At 62.6% G+C, this 19,907-nt stretch overlaps 1 protein-coding gene across 1 annotated transcript in view; it reads right to left on the bottom strand.

Annotated features, from left to right (window-relative positions):
- Positions 1 to 534: 534 nt before the first annotated feature.
- Positions 535 to 19,907, bottom strand: part of ADAP1 (ArfGAP with dual PH domains 1) — a 60,073-nt gene continuing 40,700 nt past the window's right edge. Inside the window, exons 5-11 of the mRNA XM_033194433.1 lie at positions 10,437 to 10,549; positions 8,859 to 9,005; positions 3,359 to 3,442; positions 2,807 to 2,869; positions 2,079 to 2,150; positions 1,657 to 1,885; positions 535 to 1,573 (exon numbers count right to left, since the gene is read on the bottom strand). Of these exons, the coding sequence (XP_033050324.1) occupies positions 1,545 to 1,573; positions 1,657 to 1,885; positions 2,079 to 2,150; positions 2,807 to 2,869; positions 3,359 to 3,442; positions 8,859 to 9,005; positions 10,437 to 10,549 (737 nt within the window). The 3' untranslated portion in view covers positions 535 to 1,544. The remainder of the gene's footprint in view (positions 1,574 to 1,656; positions 1,886 to 2,078; positions 2,151 to 2,806; positions 2,870 to 3,358; positions 3,443 to 8,858; positions 9,006 to 10,436; positions 10,550 to 19,907) is intronic.

Here is a 19,907-nt window from a genome sequence, read left to right as displayed (position 1 = left end):
CTGCAGAGCACTTGCCTGGGGTCTCAGCTCCAGGTGGGGGTATCTCACCCACATCCTCACCAGCACAGCCCCCTTGGGGACCCCTAGGCTGGGGTTGGGAGACCTCCACCCTGCCCTGGGGCCCCAGCTCCTCATTGAAGAAGTGGGATTCAGCATGGGGGCGCTCTCAGGCACAGGGGACCCCCCCCACCCGGGATGCATCCCCCATTCTCTCCTTCATGCTGAGCTGGGCTTGTCTTTCAGGCTGTGGGCTCTGCCCAGGAACTGCCTGGCAGGCCTCAGATGGAGGCAGCGGGGGAAGGGGTGCTGAGGAGCACCTCGGGTGGGGGGGAGCACCTCGTGTGGGGGCCAGCTTCCGTGCACAAGGAACATGGTGCTGTGACCAGCTCAGACACCACGTCCTCCCGCCAAACCTCAGGGAGCAAAGGCCCTGTCAGGTCCCTGGGAGCAGACAAAGATTCTCCTGAAGCCAGGGGAGCAGGGCCATGTGTTCCCAGCCCAGCCTCCTCCCCACTCCATCCTCGCACACACAGCTGGAACCATGCCAGAGCCACACTTTATTCCAGGATGTGACACAGGGCAGCGGATGCCCGGCCTCAGGAACCCCCTCCCCACTATGAGGGCTTGTCCAGGGCTCCCCGGAACACAGCTCAGCCAGGCAAGGCTGGGAGAGGGCTGGGCCCCCCCAGGTGACCTGCAGACGCCTCCCCCACCTGCACGCCCCACACAAGGGGAGCCCTGGAGCCCGGCCTGCCTTGACAGGAAGGAGATAGGTGAGAAATAAATACACGGCTGGGCCACCAGCAGCAAGTGCGACAGTGCCCGGGCCCCCCAGGGCCACTTCTGCGTCTCGTGGCCTCACCGCGGCCCAGGCCATCATCCCCAAGGGTTCAAACACCACTGTCAGCGAGCACCGTGCTGGGCACACAGAGGCCACGTGTGGTGGGACAGCAGCCTGGTGACCCCTCTAGCCTGGGAACCAGGAGCACAGGCTGGGGCGACTCCCGCCCAGGGAGGACCTGTGCGGATAATCCACCCAAACACCCCCACAGCCCCCACGGTCCCGTGACACACAACAGGCGCTCAATAAATACTTGTGGAGGTGGGGAGAGGGCGGGTGGCATGCGAGCAGGGCCCAGTCCCCAGCAGCCGGCAGCTGCCCACCGTGCCGGCCCCAAACAGGGCTCTGTGCTGAGGCCTGGAAGTTCCCTCAGCCACGGTGGGCAGCTCCTGGGGCCCCCGTCTGAGCTCGGGAGCCAGACTGGGCCCTGGAGGAAGGGGGAGCCCTGGATCAGGGAGGGGCAGGTTGACTGGGTGTGGTCAGCAGCAGCGTGACGGGGTCAGAGGTCAGGGCCAGGGCTGCCTGCCTTGAGGTTCCAGAGAAGCATCCCGGAAGCTGAGGCTCGGGCCCTACCTGGCAGCGCCCGGGCTGCCCTGAGGAGCAGGTGGGGCCAGGTGGCATCAGGACGCTGGAGTCCCCCATCCACAGGTCCCCTCCGTCGGCCACAGTGAGTCCAGTGTCCGTGGGCCTCTGACCGCACTCGCTAGGGTTTATGCTTGAAGTGTGCCTCCACTGCAATGGAACAGGGTCCGGTGCTGTCACAGCCGCAGGGAACTGGGAGCCCGTCCAGGCTGCTGGCTGCCCGCCCCCCTCACCTGCGTACTCTTGGGGCAGCATGGGCCTGTCCACCGCCTTCTGGAAGGCCGCCACCCACTCTCTCTGGTCGGACTCCGTCTCGCAGGCAAACAGAAACTTGCGGTCGGGCGTGACGATGGTGATGCCATGCGGCCAGTGGTGGCCCTGGGTGGACGGCGGGAACCCGTGCAGCACCGTGTAGCCACTCTCCTTGCTGCCGATGAAAACTTCCCCTCGGGCGAAGGCGTCCTGTGGGTGGAGACCACACTGGAGGCGAGGCCATGTCCCTTCCAGCTTCACTCAGAGCCGGGGGAGGCCACAGGCCAGGACTCGGGAGGCCACCCACCCTCCTGGTCACACATCTGGTAGCCCCAGCCAGTGAGCTGCCCTCCTGTGCTGGCCGGGCAGGGCAGGGCAGGGCCAGGCCACAGCTGCTCCTTACCAGGGGATCTTTAAAGTACATGAGCCTGCGGTCGTCCATGGTGAACCAGCGCTTCCGGAAGCCTTCTGTTTGCTGTGGGTCAGAGAGGACCTGTGACTGGCAGGTCAGCTGAGGCAGAACTGCATCCAGCCAACAGCAGCACACCCCGGAGGGCAGGGTCCTGGCCAGTCCTGGCCAGTCCGGGTCAGTCACCTCCACTCACTCACGCCTGCCACGCCACACGAGGCCCCTGCACACGCCAACCCTCCAGCCTCCACACGGCACCTCCCTCTTGCTCCTCCAGGTCCCCCAGCCCTCCCTGGGCCCCAGATGGGGGTTCAGGCCTCACTTATGAGCCCTCACACCTGCACTTCTCCTCTGGGACCACCAAGACTCCCGGGACCACCAAGACTCCCGGACCACCAAGACTCCCGGGACCACCAAGACTCCCGGGATTTGTCTCTCCCTCCCACATCATGCCTCAGGGAGTGGCAAGATGTGGGCCCCTGGCCGCGCGGGTGCAGTCCTGTGGGTGAGGAAGCTGGTCGGACTGAGTGGGCAGGGAGGGTCTAACCAAAGCCTAGGACAGTGGCCCGGGTCTGCGGGGACCCCGACCAGGCACAGATAGGGGCCATGAGGACCCACCAGACACCAGTTTAAAACACGGAGGCGGCAGCTGGGAAGGTCACTGCGCTTAAGCCCGAGACCCACCATGACACACCCCAGGCCACCCCAGGCAGCACACGCACCTTGGGCCCCGTCTTCTCCATGTAGCCTTCCTTCAGGTAGTTCCTGGAGAGCTTTGGCACCAGCTGGGGCAGGACACACCGGGCGGGGGGCCTCAGAAGCGCAGCTCAGGCCGAGACCCTCCCTGACTGTGCCCCTCCATGCTCCCCTCACCCCGGGCCACCAGGGCAGGGCCCAGGCCTGGCACAGCCTCTGCAAGGTCCGCGTCTCTGCCTCTGCTTGCCACCCCCTTCCCTCCCCCTTTCCCCTTTGGCTGAGCTGAAGTTCTAGAGTGAGGCAGGAGAACTGCAGGTACTTCAGGGTGAGCCCTTGGCCAGTCCCAGGCCCACCCTAGGGCTCAATGTCATCCCAGAGTCAGGGCACAAGGGCACCCTCCACCCCACCACCGCCGTCCGCCCTGGAGCTGACCGCAGGGCACGAGGGCACCCTCCACCCCCCACCCCCCACCGCCGTCCGCCCTGGAGCTGACCGCAGGGCACGAGGGCACCCTCCACCCCCCACCCCACCACCGCCGTCCGCCCTGGAGCTGACCGCACGGCCACCACTCAACTCACATCTGCGTCGCTGGCCCCCGGGAATGCCACCTGCAGGTAGTGGAAGCGGGCAGCTCGGAGTGCATTGAACCAGTCCACAATCTCCTAGGGGCACAGGTGGGCACAGGCTTGGGCTCAGGAGGCTGCAGGGCTGGGGTCCGCACAGAGGGGCCGCTTCCCCCAGAGCCCAGCCCCTTCCTCCTCCCCGACACCTCAGCTCCCAGCAGTCCTGTGCAGACCTGGCCTCTGTGCCCACACTGAGGCCAGCGCTGCTACACAGGGGCTGCCCCTCCGCGGGAGGTGGGTACGGACTCCCCCAGCGAAGTCCTGAGAAGGGCCAAAGGGCCTAAAGGCAAGGCAGGGCTGGGCTGTGCTGGGGTAAGGGTTGGGGTAAGGGTTGGGGTAGGGTTGGGGTAAGGTTGGGGTAAGGGCTGGGCTAAGGGCTGGCTAAGGCTGGGCTAAGGGCTGGGCTAAGGGCTGGGCTAAGGGCTGGGCTAAGGCTAAGGGCTGGGCTAAGGGCTAAGGGCTGGGCTAAGGCTGGGCTAAGGGCTGGGCTAAGGGCTGGGCTAAGGGCTAAGGGCTGGGCTAAGGGCTAAAGGCTGGGCTAAGGGCTGGGCTAAGGGCTGAAGGCTGGGCTAAGGGCTGGGCTGGCTAAGGGCTGGGCTAAGGGCTGGGCTAAGGGCTGGGCTAAGGGCTGGGCTAAGGGCTGGGCTGGCGAAGGGCTGGGCTAAGGGCTGGGCTAAGGGCTGGGCTAAGGCTGGGCTAAGGGCTGGGCTGGGCTAAGGCTGGGCTGGCGAAGGGCTGGGCTGGCGAAGGGCTGGGCTAAGGCTGGGCTGGGCTAAGGGCTGGGCTGGGCTAAGGGCTGGGCTAGGCTAGGGGCTGGGCTAGGCTAGGGGCTGGGCTAGGCTAGGCTAAGGGCTGGGCTAGGCTAGGCTAAGGGCTGGGCTGGCTGGGCTGGGCTGGGCTAAGGGCTGGGCTGGGCTAAGGGCTGGGCTGGGCTGGGCTAAGGGCTGGGCTGGGCTAGGCTAAGGGCTGGGCTGGGCTGTGCTAGGCTAAGGCTGGGCTGGGCTAGGCTAGGCTAAGGGCTGGGCTAGGCTAGGCTAGGCTAAGGGCTGGGCTGGCTGGGCTGGGCTGGGCTGGGCTGGGCTGGGCTGGGCTGGGCTGGGCTGGCTGGGCTGGGCGGGCTGGGCTGGGCTGGGCTGGGCTGGGCTGGGCTGGGCTGGGCTGGGCTGGGCTAAGGGCTGGGCTGGCTAGGCTAGGCTAAGGGCTGGGCTAGGCTAAGGGCTGGGCTGGACAGTGTGGGGCTGGGCTGGACAGCGTGGGGCTGGACGGGGTCTGGGGCTGGACGGGGTCTGGGGCTGGACGGGGTCTGGGGCTGGACGGGGTCTGGGGCTGGACGGGGTCTGGGGCTGCCATCCAAGCTCACCCTGTGGCCCTGGCTCTGCTGTGGTCTGGAGCTGGACGGGGTCTGGAGCTGGACGGGGTCTGGGACTGGACGGGGTCTGGGACTGGACGGGGTCTGGCGCTGGACGGGGTCTGGGACTGGACGGGGTCTGGGACTGGATGGGGTCTAGGACTGGACGGGGTCTAGGGCTGCCATCCAAGCTCACCCTGTGGCCCTGGCTCTGCTGCGGCCTGGGCCAGCCTGCCTTCCTTTCAGATGGTGCTATTTTTATGAAGATCCTTATTTTGTAGCTCATGCAAGTCTTGGGATGACGGGGGAAGGGAGGCTCATCTGTTTATAAACACTCTTGGAGCTGTGCCCCCTACCAAGAGTGGGCAGAGGGCAGAACTGCTTTCCAGGGAGCTGCCCTGGTCCTCTGGAGACCATGGAGTGGGCCAGCACCCTAGGACAGAGGGCCCATGGACCAGGCCTGGCACCCAGCCCCACGTCGGGTGCCCTTGGGGTCCCGACCTCAGCCTGGCTGTCCCCTGCCCCCAGACCCGGCGCCCCTCCTGGGGTCTACCCAGACCCCTGGCCCCATGACCTTGTACCCTGAGCCCTGAGCCCTGAGCCCTGGGCCTCCTGTCCAGGCTATAGCCTGGAGCTGGTGACCTCAGGAAAGGTGCCCATCTCCACTCTTGGCTCCACCCTCTCCTGGCCAGGAAGGGCCAGGAAGAACCAGGAAGAACCAGGGAGGCCCATCCCTCTTCCCTTCTCTCATGCCCCCTTAGGCTTCTCCCCCAGCCCCTTTGGCCTTGAGTTTTGTCCCGCAGGCAAAGCCCCCAGCACTGGACCAATCCAGTCACAGCTTCTTCAGCTGACTCCCAGTCCAGCACCAGCTGGAGGATGGTACAGCCCCAGGCTCCTCCCACAGCCTTGGGATTGCCCTGCCCTCTCCCAGTGGCCCCACCCAGCAAAGACCCGCCCAGCCCAAGACTGCCCCTCATAGGCCTCTAGAGCCCTGCTTTCTCCTGTGGCCCTTCCTCCTAGGCCACGCCCACCTACCACACCCACACCACCCAACCAGCCTCCCCTCCTTCCCTCTTCCACCCCGTTCCTCCAGCCCGCCCCATCCCATTTGGCCCCACCCTCCCTCCGGGTAGAGGAAGCTGAACCTGTCCACACCGCACTGCCCCAGAGGCCTTGGGAATCCACCGCTCCAGGTCCCCGGAAATGGAGGGCGCTCTAAGCAGGAGAACTGGTTGGAAGCTCGTCCCTTTTCCCCCAGCAGGACATGGAGCCGACTCTCGGGGGCTCCGGGCAGACGGGACATGCCTGGTGCACTCCAGGGAGCTCTGTGACCCTGCAGGCTGCAGCCCAAACTCCCTCAGCTCCCACCGCTGGGGGCCAAGCGCGTCTGCCTGGGCGGGGGATTTATCTTTGGAGGATCTGACCTGCCCAGATTCCAGGATATCTGGGAAAGATTTCTCACAGGGAACCCAGCAGATCAGACCGGCAGCCACTTAGAAGACAAAAACATTTTTCAGGGATAAGCAAGCTTCAAAAATTAACATTAGTAAGATACCACAATCAAACCAAAAACAGCGTTTCAAAAAGGAATATTCAGCTAGGCACCGTGGCTCACCCCTGTGATCCCAGCGCTTTGGGAGGCTGAGGCGGGGGGATCACTTGAGGTCAGGAGTTGGACACCAGCCTGACCAACATGGAGAAACCCCATCTCTACAAAAAAATACAAAATTTTTGGGCGTGTCTGGGATTACATGTCTGTAATCCCAGCTGCTCGGGAGGCTGAGGCAAGAGAATCACTTGAACCTGGGAGGCAAAGGCTGCAGTGAGCCGAGACTGCACCACTGCACTCCAGCCTGGGAGACAAGAGTGAAACTCCGCCTCAAAAAAAAAAAAAAAGTTGCCTGGGCGTGGTGGCACATGCCTGTAGTCCCAGCTACTCAGGAGGCTGAGGCAGGAAAATCACTTGAACCCGAGAGGCAGAAGTTGCAGTGAGCGGAGATCGCACCATTGCCCGCCAGCCTGGTCAACACAGCAAGACTCAATCTCAAAAAAAAAAAAAAAGAAAAAGAAATACTCCAAGAACCAAAGGCTCTCTGTAAAATTAAATACATGAGAGCAGAAACAAAACGCTCAATACAGTGTTGGAGACAAAGTTGAAGAAATCTCCCAGAAAGTAGAAGCAAAATGAGCCAGCTTAAGAGTGCCAACATCGGCTGGGCGCGGTGGCTCAAGCCTGTAATCCCAGCACTTTGGGAGGCCGAGATGGGCGGATCACGAGGTCAGGAGATAGAGACCATCCTGGCTAACCCAGTGAAACCCCGTCTCTACTAAAAAATACAAAAAAACTAGCCGGGCGAGGTGGCGGCTGTAGTCCCAGCTCCTCGGAGGCTGAGGCAGGAGAATGGCGTAAACCCGGGAGGCGGAGCTTGCAGTGAGCTGAGATCCGGCCACGGCACTCCAGCCTGGGCGACAGAGCAAGACTCCATCTCAAAAAAAAAAAAAAAAAAAAAAGAGTGCCAACGTCTCCATAACAGGAGAACAAAGAAAGTGGAGGGAGGAAATTATTAGATAAGAAAGCAATCCCTGACCTCATGGAAACCGGTAACTGGACTCGAAGGGCCACCCTGGGCCTGTACCCAGCACAGCAAAAGATGAAGGGACTCTTGCCAACACACGCACGGCATTGGAGAATTTCAAAACCCCGGGACAGATGTACTGGGAGGGAGGGATCTGTGGTGCAGAGCCTTCAGCACTAGCAGGAAAATTAACTCCAACCTAGAATTCTATATCTAGCCACAGTCTAAGCCAAGCAGGAGGTAGAACGTTCCAAGATGCCAGGTGACAGGCCACTTTCCTTCCAAGCACATCGCTTCTACCAAAAGGAACAAGTAAACTAAAAAGATGTGGGGCCGGGCAGCAAGACTCCACCCGGGAAGGAGATGAGCCTGCAGGAGCGAGATCTCCAGGCCATGGGAGTCACGGGCTCCCGGTGCCCAACTGCCTCCAGAGAAAAGTCTGCAGAGAGCCTACGGCAGCACACCGTCAACTGTGGCAGAGAACACAGCCGCTTGCTGTGGGTAAAGGGATCGCAGTGTGCTCCGAGGCATCCAACGTCAGCCCCGTAACAACCCCAGGTGCAGACGCCAGGGGAGCACGGTGGGCAGGGGACGGGGACGGGCATGTGGGAGGGCATGGAAAGAGCTGGAACCTCTACTTCCTCGTGGGAAGTTGTCAGATGGTGCCTAAAATGGGTACATTTGCAGCCACACCGGCAGGTTATTTTTGGATACGGGGACAAATTCCCAATGGGGGTTAGGAGGGGCCTCAAACTTCTGTTTCTCAAGACTTGGGAACAATTTAGCGCTTTAGACCACGTGCACATAGACGGGTGATAAAAATAGAAACGAGAACCAATGCAACAAAGAGGCTGGACCCACCGCTGGGCCCCCTGCAGCCTGGCCCAAAGACAAAAGGATAGCTTTTGTGGGAGTTTTATCTGGGTTCCCCCCAAGTCCTCCAGAGATGAGGGGTGCACCCGTGCTCCCCACCGCCACGCCAAGGGCAGCCAAAGGAACACTGCCCAAACCAGCCCCAGAGCTGGCTGCTGTCCCCTTCTCCTCCCCATAGGACCCTAGTTCCCCCAAAGGCCCCCTGTGGGCATTGTGGGGGTGGTGGATCCTCTAGCCTGAGCTGGCAGCCCCCACTGATGGGAGCAGGCTGGATGGCCCCAGAGACAGCATGGTGATCCGGTTCCTGGGCAGCCCGGGCTCGGGAGGGAACCTGTCTTCCTGCACCTGCCTTCCCCTGCTGCCCACCCAGTGCCTGCCCTCCTGTGCCACCCAGTCTGAGTGCCCACCCTCCCACACGTCCAAGCACCTGCATTCTCATGCCGCCCAGCCCGAGTGCCCAACCTCCCGTGCCACTCAGCCCGAGTGCCCGCCTTCTCATGCCGCCTGGTCCGAGTGCCTGCCTTCCCACACTGTCCAAGCACCCACTGAGTGCCTGCCTTCCCACGCTGCCCAGCCCAAATGCCCGCCCTCTCATGCCACTCAGCCCGAGTGCCCGCCCTCCCGTGCCGCCCTGGCCCGAGTGCACGCCAGCACCCACCTTCCCATCCTCATGGTAGATGAAGATGTTGCGCGTGCTGTTGTCCTTCAGGTAGGTGACCTGCAGGCCATGGGGGTGGCCGATCTTGGCCGGCTGGAAGGTGGCGTTTAGGTGCTCAATCTTCATCACAGCCTTGGGTTCCTTGGCCTGGGAAGGGGTGGGGTCTGAGCACCTCACAGGGGCCACCATCCAAGCTCGGGGGAGCAGGAAGGGCAGACCCTGTGGGTGCTGGCGGCACACCTGCTGTGCTGTGTGGCTTTGGGCAAGTTACTTAACCTCTCTGAGCCTCGGCCTCCCGGTCTGTAAGCAGAAGGTACTGGCATCTCCCTCCCAGGGGTGATGGGGACTCAATGACACTGTGTGGGTGGCTTTTGACATCAGACACTGCACCTCCCTCCCCAGGGGCAGCCCCGGGCCCCACACGGCATGGCAGCTCCCACAGGGGCAGGCCCCAGCCACCAGTCCACCTCCAGGCAGCGCCTGACAGCAGTGTACCACAGCTCAGGGCGGGTGCTTCCGACCATCAGCCCACGGCCCTGAGGCCACCAGGCGGAGACCCCGCCATTCTGGCCAATGTGTTTGTCTTGTCTCGAGCCAGTCTCTCCAGGGTACCTCCAGGAAAGTTGGAGGCTTTCTGGGGTCCTGGCTGGCTCCAGCGGGGACCAGTGACTAGGTTCTCCCCCTCCCACGGCTGGGCCTGAGTTCAGGGGGCCCTGCCTGGCCACCCAGGCTCCTGGAAAGCCTCAGCTGCCCCACCCTGGGAGACACGAGGGCCGGGAGACACCAGGACCGGGAGAAACAGAGGACCGGGAGACATGAGGACCGGGAGACACGAGGATCGGGAGACACGAGGACCGGGAGACACGAGGACCGGCACACAGAGGACCGGCACACAGAGGACCGGGAGACACGAGGACCGGCACACAGAGGACCGGGAGACACGAGGACCGGCACACAGAGGACCGGGAGACACGAGGACCGGCACACAGAGGACCGGGAGACACGAGGACCGGGAGACACGAGGACCGGCACACAGAGGACCGGGAGACACGAGGACTGGGAGACACGAGGACCGGGAGACATGAGGACCGGCACACAGAGGACCGGGAGACACGAGGACCGGCACACAGAGGACCGGGAGACACAGAGGACCGGCACACAGAGGACCGGGAGACACGAGGACCGGGAGACACGAGGACCGGCACACAGAGGACCGGGAGACACGAGGACTGGGAGACACGAGGACCGGGAGACACGAGGACCGGCACACAGAGGACCGGGAGACATGAGGACCGGGAGACACAGAGGACCAGGAGACACAGGACCGGGAGACACACAGGACCGGCACACAGAGGACCGGGAGACACACAGGACCGGCACACAGAGGACCGGGAGACACACAGGACCGGCACACAGAGGCTTCACAGCCCGTCACAGGCTGGTTCTCCTGGAGTGTCCCCATCGAGGGGGCAGCAGGGAGGGCAGCTGAGGATGGACGTGGCCACCACAGGCCCCAGCGTGGGAGGCCAGGATGCTGCCCCGGGACAGGCCCCCACCCCACCCCTGTGTCTGGCTCACGTCATTTCTGTTGAAATACTTCAGGGCACCCTCTCGTTCCGTCAGCACAAACTTCCGGCTTAAAAACTGCCCATTGTCCCGGCCACGCTTCCAGAGAAAGCCCTCGCGGTACCCTGTGGGGGAGAGGGGACATGAGTCAGACAGTGACCATGGATGAGAGAGATGGGACATGGGGGAGATGGGACATGGGGGAGACAGGGAGACAGACAGGGGAGAGGGGACATGGGTCAGACGGTGGCCGTGGATGGGTGAGAGGGGACATGAGAGGGGACAGTGGATAGGGGTGACGGTGGACAGGGGAGACAGGACATGGAGATGGAGACAGGGGAGAGGGGACAGGGGAGAGGGGACAGGGGAGAGGGGATGTGGTGGGAGAGGGGACATGGTGGGAGAGGGGACACGGGGGGAGAGGGGACACGGGGGGAGAGGGGACACGGGGGGAGAGGGGACACGGGGGGAGATGGACGGGGAAGACACTGGGGGAGAGGGGACATGGAGGAGACAGAGAGATGGACAGGGGAGAGGGGACACGGGGGGAGAGGGGACACGGGGGAAGACACGGGGGGAGATGGATGGGGGAAGACACGGGGGGAGATGGATGGGGGAAGACACTGGGGGAGAGGGGACATGGGGGACGTGGTTCAGTGATGATGGATGGTTGGTGAGGGGATATGACAGTGGACCAGGGCTGATGGCTGCAACCCTGGCCCGAGCCAGCCCGAGGAGGGCCTGGATAAGTGGGACATCCAACCAGCTGTCCTTTACCGGCCCCCAGGGACCCCCTCCACCCCGGGTGGGCATGGCCAGAGCCACCATGGGCAGAGGCAGAGCTGGGTCCAACCACGTGCTGCCCAGGAGGACCAGGTTGGCCTCCTCCCTCTTCCACCCGCGACTGCTGAGTCCAGGTGGTGCTGTCCCCTCTTGTTTCAGGAAAGCTCATCTGAGGGGAGCCCAGCCCAAGCCCTCATCTCCATCTGTGGCCTCACGCACACCACACAGCCACAGAAAAGTGAACCAGGCATCCCCCGGGAGCCGAAGCACCTGAACACGCCACCTTCCATGTGTGGTTAGGACCTCACAGACGATCACGGGAGGGAGGCAGAGACATGAGGACAGGAGGGAAGGGGACATGGCCAATGGAAACTGAGGCCGGAGGGGGCCCCAGAGCCCAGGAGCATCAGGGAGAGGCCAGAGGACCCGCCCCGAGCCCAGAACCAGCTCTGCCCACCCCGAGCCTCGAGCCGGTGGGATCATCCTGGAGCTCTGACCGCCAGAGCTGTGGGAGAATAAATGCATGTGGCTTCACCTCACTGAGCTGCAGTCAGTGACCGACATGCGGCCACTCAAAGGGGCGTTCCCATCACCCCGGTCCCGCTCCCAGTCCATGGTTCCCATCGTTGCCTGTCCTTTCTCCCGCTCTAGAACTCCGTATTCTGCAGACTCAGATGCAGGTTCTTCTACGGCCCTAGCTCTCCCACACTGACAGCATGTGGCTTGCAGGGTCCGCGTCCTGGGCTCCGTCTGCCGGGCCTCGGGTCACGTGCAGGTCCCGCCATCGGCAGCAGCTCTGTGGCTGGGGTCGAATGCGTCCTCAGTGGGTGCTGCCTCTCCTGGGGTGACAGGGCCGTCTGCTGAGCATCCACAGGCCTCTCCCGGGGTGACAGGGCCCTCTGCAGCGCATCTGTGGGTCCCTCAGGGCCGCCTGCTGAGCATCCGTGGCCCCCCCCATTACTTCAGAGACCACTGGCTTGGGGACAGCATCCTGTCCTGCTGGCCACGTGGCCTGGGAGCCCCTCCAGGGGTCATCTGAGGGCGGGGGCTGCTGACCTGTGCCACAGGGAGGCGAGGAGGCTGTGGGCTCCAGGTGGGGCTAAACAGCCACCTGCAGCAGCCACCAGGCCAGACAGAGCCTCGGCCGGCTCAGATTCCAGACACCGCCCCTCAGCCCTGACCCCCAAGTCTCCTGCTCCCTGGCGTCCCCTCCCCAGCTCAGACAGCCCCATCCCGACACCAGAGACCAGGGGCTATTTTCTCTGCTGAGATGCCATAAAATGCCTGGTGTCGGGGAGGGGACAGCTGGCGCCGTCGGGGAGGGGGCCCTGGGCTGTCTTGGATGGTGCCAGACCAGGCCTGCTCCCCGCACAGCCTGGAGCTGCCTGCCTCCCAAGCCTGTACAAGGCTGACTTCCCAGCCCCGTGCACACAGCAGCAGCTGGGAGCCCCCTTCCCGTGGAGGAACCCCCTTCTCCTGCTTCTTGCTGGGAGAGCGAGGCCACCAGCGTCCCTCAGGCAGGGTCTGCTCAGAACGCCTGTTGACTGAGCCCCTGCCCCAGCACAGCTGGGCGTCCCCATGGCTCCGCCTCTGGCATCAGGACCTCTCTGGACTCAGCACTTCGTGGCTGAGGGTGGACGCCAAGAAGTGTCCTGGGCAGCTTAGCAGCAGCAAGCCCAGCAGTGCTTCCTGGCCTGCCGCTCACGGCCTTGTGTGCACCCCGGGGAGCCTCCAAGGCATGCATGTCTGTGTCACGGATGCAGACAAGTTCGGGCCACCTGGCCCACGGGGGCTGGAGCTGGCTGGGTCCAGTGTGTGTGGCTCCACAGACCCCTGCCCAAGACGCAGCGGGGCCCCTTCCAGCCACCGGGCTCTGGAGGCCACAGGGTGGGGAGGAGCCCCCGCCATGCCCGCTGCACCCAGCAGGTGGCAGCAGTGCCCCGGGAAGCGCACAGGCCCGCAGGGTCGGGGAGGCCACTGCCCCCTCTGCGCGCGGTGGGTCTGGTGTTCTCGGGGTCCAGACGCCAGTGCGAACCCCGGCCGGTCCTCCCGACAGCAGGCGCCAGGCCGCCGCATTCCAGGGGCGATGACAACGCAGGAGTGTATTTCAGGACAGCCCTAGCCACGATTCTGAACTCACCCCACGCCCAGTCCGGACCTCAGGCTGAGCCTCTGCTCGCCCCAAGCCTGGCCAGTCCCTTGGCCTCACTGGGGAGGGCCAGGACCTCGGGGTCTGCAGCCCCCTGTGGACTCCACGGGCAGCGCCGGCAACAGCCAGTGAGACGGGGCTTCTCCCCACAGCACAGCCCCTCACATGGCAGCGTCCTGGACATTCGTGTGGGCTGAGGCCAGAAACAGCCATTTTCTCTTAAAGTTTAAGACTCGTGAGTCCTGGGGCAGAGACCAGAGGAGTCAACCAGCATTTATCAAACACCTACTGTGTGCCGGGCCCTGATGTGAGCTGGTCCCACTGTGTGCCAGGTCTAGTCCCACCTATGGAGAGCGGGGTCCAGTGCACACCCCATACCCTGCTCAGAGGCCTCTCTCAGGAGTCCCCCCGCCTACCACACGGCTAAGAGCAGGAAAGATTCTCAGCGTCGCCACGACCCACGAGAACAGCAAAACCAAACCAGCGTGTACACGCACACACACGCACGCGCACACACATGCACGCACACGCACGCATGCACACACATGCACGCACACATGCACACACGATGCCCGACTGCCGGCGCGGACACCAGTCCTTCCATGCTGCCCATGGGGATGTAAGGTGCCCAGTCCCTGGAAAGCAGCCAGACCGTTTCTTCCACCACAGTGAAGCGCACACATCACATGCCTCAGAGAGAAGTGAAATCCGAGGAAACAGGAACAGCGTTCACGTAAAGCCCACGCCCGTTTACGAGGCTCAATCTGTTTTTCTCCACCCGGGCTGGAGTGCAGGGGCGCTATCATGGCTCACTGCAGCCTTGACCTTCCAGGCTCAAGTGATCCTCCAGCCTTGGCCTCCCAAGTAGCTGGGACCACAGATGCATGCCACCACACGCGGCTAAGTTTTGTATTTTTTTTTTGTAGAGATGGGAGCTCACTGCGTTACCCAGGCTGATCTCGAACTTCTGACCTCAGGTGACCCTCCTGCCTCTCCCCGCACTGTGCTGGGGTTGCAGTGTGAGCCCCACGCCTGGCCCAAGACTGCTGGGTTTTGGATTTATCAGAGCTGGAACTGCACTCTAAATAGGATATGCAAAGTAGATGTAAATCACACCTCACGTATGTGATTTATATGCTAATTTTCTTGTAAACTGGGGCAGGGAAGCACGTGGCCCTGCTCTGAGTGACAGCTCACAAGGTGGTGGTCCCTCTGGGGTGGGAACTGGGTCCTCATATCTCATGGCGCCTCTGGCCTTCCACAGGAAGGGGTGCACCATGGAGGGGTCGCCTCTGGGCACAGGGCCAAGGCCTTGATCACTGCACCCTGACCGTCCCCGTGAAGGGCCTGGACCTGGCTTCCGGCCTTTGCATCCTATCGGCTCCTGCCCTCCCCACCCAGGAGGCAAACGCTGGAGCTCACGGTGGCTTGGCAGAGCAGCGTCTCCTTGCTGGGCAAGGCCCCAGAGTCGAAGGCCTCCTCCATGAGCCTGCACAGGGCTCCACCTCTCCTGCCTGCTGCTTGGCTGCCTGGCCCATCCACCCACGCTCTCCGACCCATTAATGCACCTTCCCCAGGTTAGTGCGTCTGGGGCCAGCAGAAGCTGAAAGCCAGCAGCCATATCCTACAGAGGGCTCCAGGTCCCAGCTCCACCCTGCATGGGACTCTCTCTCCAAACAGCCAGGACAGGCAGGCTCCCCTGCTCCCGGGGATGAGGCCAGAGGGTGAGTGAGGGCTCCTGGGGTCAGCTCTCATCTGTTCCTGTTCTCATACAGCCCCCAGCACGGGTCCTGGCCCCCGACAGGCCTGGAGAGAACCCCAACTCACACACAGGCTCACAGCTTCCACAGCGCCTTCCCGCCTAGAGTGACACATGAACCCCCCCATCCCCGCCAGGCTGCCCAGGCTGCAGGAGGGGCCACCCTCAGGGCCAGGTCAGCCCCAGGGTACCTCCTCCCCAAGCCCCAAACCCTGAGGTCCCCGCACAGGGGCCCCAAAGCACAAAAGCAAACCCTGACTCCCATAAGACAAACATGGCAAGAAGGGGGCAGGGATCCCACGGAGGGCCAGGAGCCGGCACCCACCCAGGGAGGGGCAATGGGACAACCCTACCACCTCTGGCCAGGCCCCAAACACCTGTCCCCCGAGGGGCAGCCTCGTGGTCTCCAGCCAGGCCCCAAACACCCGTCCCCCCGAGGGGCAGCCCTACAGCTTCTGGCCAGGTCCCAAACACCCGTCCCCGCCAAGGGGCAGCCCCACTGCCTCCGGCTGGGCCCCAAACACCCATCCCCTCAAGGGCTGCCTGAGGCCTTCCGCTGCCTGCAAGGAATGGCTGGTGATGGTCCCAGTAACGCCCTCATCCCGCACACCATCGTCCCCACTATATGGACAGGGAAACCGAGGCCCCAGACCTCATGCACGGCCCCAGCCCCCTCCTGGGCTCCGTCTGCCCCGTGACATTTAGGGCAATGGTTGGCCCATCCCTGCCTGGCACCACCAGGAGGGGCCGTCCTGAACCACAGGAGAAACCATGGAAGCCCCGCAGGAGCACGGGGTCCGGAGCCTAGGGCAGGAAGCCCCACGTCTCAGTGAGGCCAGGGCCTGGCCCTCGGGACAACATGTGGCATTGTCCAGGCCCCTGTGAAAGGCACCATTGAGGCTGCGGCCCAAGGCGGGGCCAGCCCGGGGTGGGAGCAGCTGTCACCAAGGTCACCCCCCGGGGCAGGCGGCGGGGCAAGGCTGGCTCAGACACAAGGAGAAACCCCCACATCTGGGAGAGGGGTGCGGTGCGTCCCCACGCCATGACCTCAGCCAAGGAAGGTGGCGCAGAGGGTTGGGGAGCCTGGCTGGCCCAGTGGTCTGAGGTTCACCTGGGGCCACAGCAGCAACGTTTCCGCTATGCCCTGACACCAAGGGTTTCTCCCCCAGTCCTTTGTCATCAAAGAGCGTCTCGGGGAGACACAGTGGCCACAGAGGGGCTTCCTTGCCACAGGTTACTGCAGCATGCACCTCGGGAGCATTTCCACTTCCCTCACTTCTCCTGCATTTATTTATTTTCATACGGAGTCTTGCAGTCGCCCAGGCTGGAGTGCAATGGGTGTGATCTCGGCTCACTGCAACCTCCGCGTCCCAGGTTCAAGCGATTCTCCTGTCTCAGCCTCCTGAGTAGCTGGAGCTACCACGCCCGGCCTATTTATTTATGTTTTAAGACAAGGTCTCTGTGGCCCAGGCTGGAACGCAGTGGTACAATCACAGCTCACTGCAGTCTTGACCTCCTGGGCTCAGACCATCCTCCCACCTCAGTCTCCCGAGTAGCTGGGACCACAGGCGCCTCCATGCCCAGCTAATTAAACTTTTTCTTGAGACGGGGTCTCCCTACGTTGCCCAGGTCGTCTTGAACTCCTGGCTCAAGCAATCCTCCCACTTCAGCCTCCCAAAGTGCTGCAACGACAGGAGGGAGCCCCGGTGCCCAGCCTTCTTTTGTATTATCTGGAATTCATGTGCAAAAGCTGCTGGCCTTCTCCCCTTCCTTTTTACTGATTCCATTCTTTATGTATATGTCTGTGGTCTTGGGGGCGTGTAGCTTGCTCCCTGGGTTATAATCCCCTTATACCATCTTCCTTTTGTTGCTCAAGTTACTCCAGCTTTAGCCATTAAAAGCTCCTTCGGGCAACAGAGTGAGACTCCGTCTCAAAAAAAAAAAGCTCCTTCAGAGGCCGGGTGTGGTGGCTCACGCCTATCATCTCAGCACTCTGGAAGGCCGGGGCAGGTGGTCACCTGAGGCCAGGAGTTCGAGACCATCCTGGCCAACATGATGAAACCCCGTCTCTACTAAAAATACAAAAATTAGCAGGGCTTGGTGGCGGGCACCTATAGTCCCAGCTACTAGGGAGGCTGAGGCAGGAGAATGGCGTGAACCCGGGAGGTAGACGTTGCAGTGAGCTGAGACTGCACCACTGCACTGCAGCCTGGGCAACAGAGCAGGGGGGAAAAAAAAGAAAGAAAAAAAAACTCCTTCAGAAAAACCCAGTGGTGATCCTTCCTTTTGGGTGCCCTAACAGAGGGATGGAGTGGGGCTCCCCCTTCCTCAGCCATGGTCCCTGGGTGGCATGGCCCACATTCAGGACTTCTGGAGCCCCCGCCCTGTGAGAACAACCTGGCCATTTCCACCCACAGCCAAGGTGCAGGCTGTGGGCACCGGGCATGGTGCAGCCTCTGGGAGTTCCTGGTTCCGGCTCATTCCGGAGCAGGCCTGCAGTCACTCCTCTGTGCAGAGTGGGATCCGCCTGGCCCAGGCCTCACCTGGCCAACCCGGGGTTGGGGTGTGGCAGCCCCTTCCCAAGCCCCGAGCTTCCTCCTTCCTCCCGGGCTCTGCCGCAGGGACTTCTGTATTTCCCTGTGGTCCTGAGGTGCCGCCGCTGCCGTGAGAAAGTGCTCCTGTGGCAAACCCAGGAAGCAGGCAGGAAATGCCGCCGGGAATCCCCAGTGCACTCTGCAAGGGCTAGGGAGGCCCGGGAACTACCAACTGGCCCTGGAGCCCTGTGCAGGGGACTCTGGCCGCGGGGCCACCCCAGACAGGAGGACACGCCCTCTCCTGCTGCTGCACCCACCCAGACGTGGGCTCAGGGTGGGGGCTATGGGGAGGTTCGGGGGGTCCCCGAGGTCTAACCCTAAGCACCAGACAGACACCTGCTCCCTCATCAACCCAGCAACGGGCAGGACCTGGGATTCCAAATAACGGCGGGCAGCTAGGTCTATGAGAGGGGTGCCCTGGAGCCCCTGAACACACAAGGAGACAGGCGTCTCACCCCCGGCCCTGTGCAGCACTCAGAGACAGCAGCCTGAGGCACAGACGGTCACTGCCTGCTGGTCCCCAGGCACCTGACCATCTGAAGCGGCCAGGCCTTAATGCCTACAGACCAGGCTGCAGGGGCAGGGTAGAGGGAAGGCTGCGAGGAGCGGGAAGGCTTCGAGGAGCGGGAAGCCCTGCTCTGAGCAGGTGGGACCTGAGCACAGGGCCGTACGGCTCAGGCACCTCTGGGTCCCTGGAGAATCCCAGCAGTCTCCCTGCAGCCGGGGCTCTGGGGCCCGAGGCCCTCTGGCTGACGTGCCTGGTGCCTCCTGCGCAACCTAGAAGGTCCTGTGGCTCAAGGATGGTTGGGCGAAGGCCTCGGTGGAGGCAGGGACAGACCCACACCCCCAAGGCCTGCAGACACCTGGGATTCTGTTCCTATAACTTTCAGGGCCCTGTGGGGAAGGGTGGGAGACACAGGCAAGGAGGTGGCAGCATTAGCATCCTGGGTAGCAACGGCCTTAAAGAAACAGGATGGGGCTGGGCGCGGCGGCTCACGCCTGCAGTCCCAGCACTTTGGGAGACTGAGGCAGGCAGATCATGAGGTCAGGAGTTCGAGACCAGCCTGGCCAACATGGTGAAATCCCATCTCTATTAAAAAAATAGAAAAATTAGTTGGCTGGCCGGGCGTGGTGGCTCAAGCCTGTAATCCCAGCACTTTGGGAGGCCGAGACAGGCGGATCACGAGGTCAGGAGATCGAGACCATCCTGGTTAACACGGTGAAACCCCGTCTCTACTAAAAAATACAAAAAACTAGCCGGGCGAGGTGGCGGGCGCCTATAGTCCCAGCTGCTCGGGAGGCTGAGGCAGGAGAATGGCGTGAACCCGGGAGGCAGAGCTTGCAGTGAGCTGAGATCCGGCCACTGCACTCCAGCCTGGGCGACAGTGCGAGACTCCGTCTCAAAAAAAAAAAAAAAAAAAAAGAAAAGAAAAATTAGTTGGGTACCTGTAATCCCAGCTACACTAGAGGCTGAGGTAGGAGAATCACTCGAACCCAGGAGGTGGAGGTTGCAGTGAGCTGAGATCACGCCACTGCACTCCAGCCTGGGCGACAGAGCTAGACTCCATCTCAAAAAAAAAACAAAAAAACAAAAAACAAAAACAGGACTACAGAATAGGAATGCTGGGTTAAAGGCCTCCAGGCTACCAGTGGCTGCAGCCGCCAGCCCTTTAGTGGGAGCAGAAGTGAGGGTCTGGGGTCTTATCCACTCAACAGGGGCCTCCAGAGGCCTGGGGAGCCGGCGTTCAGAGGTAAGGAGGCCTCTGGAGACAAGGCTAGCACCGAAGGTCACCCACCCTCCTGGGAGGAAGGAGGCCGAGGAAAGGTCTGGAAGTCTCCTACTCACCCCTTTCAGTGTGAGAGAGTTTTCTCTTTTAGGGAGGGCATATCCAGACCCCACCTTCAACACCAATGACCCGGCGGTGGATGGAGGAGACCCGGTGGGACAGGTGGGACCCCGACACGCCCAGCTACCGGCCTCAGGCCTCAGCTTCCAGGACCGCCTGCAGCCTCGAAAAGTAATGCACGGGGCCCTGAGCCGGCCCTGAGGGAGCCACAGGCAGCAGCCACTCTGGAGGGATAGGAGATTTCCCCTCGCTTGGAGGGATGGGAACCTTCCCCTCGGCTTGGGCGCTCCATACCCTCCCTGCAGCTTTACACCCTTGGCCCGGTCCCACCTCCATGGCCCTCTCCTCTGA

This window comes from Trachypithecus francoisi, unplaced genomic scaffold (assembly GCF_009764315.1).
Source record: "Trachypithecus francoisi isolate TF-2019V2 unplaced genomic scaffold, Tfra_2.0 Lachesis_group4, whole genome shotgun sequence".
Classification (NCBI taxonomy): Eukaryota; Metazoa; Chordata; class Mammalia; order Primates; family Cercopithecidae; genus Trachypithecus; species Trachypithecus francoisi.
The sequence above is the reverse complement of the archived record's forward strand: the minus strand, read 5'-3'. Positions and strand labels throughout refer to the sequence as shown.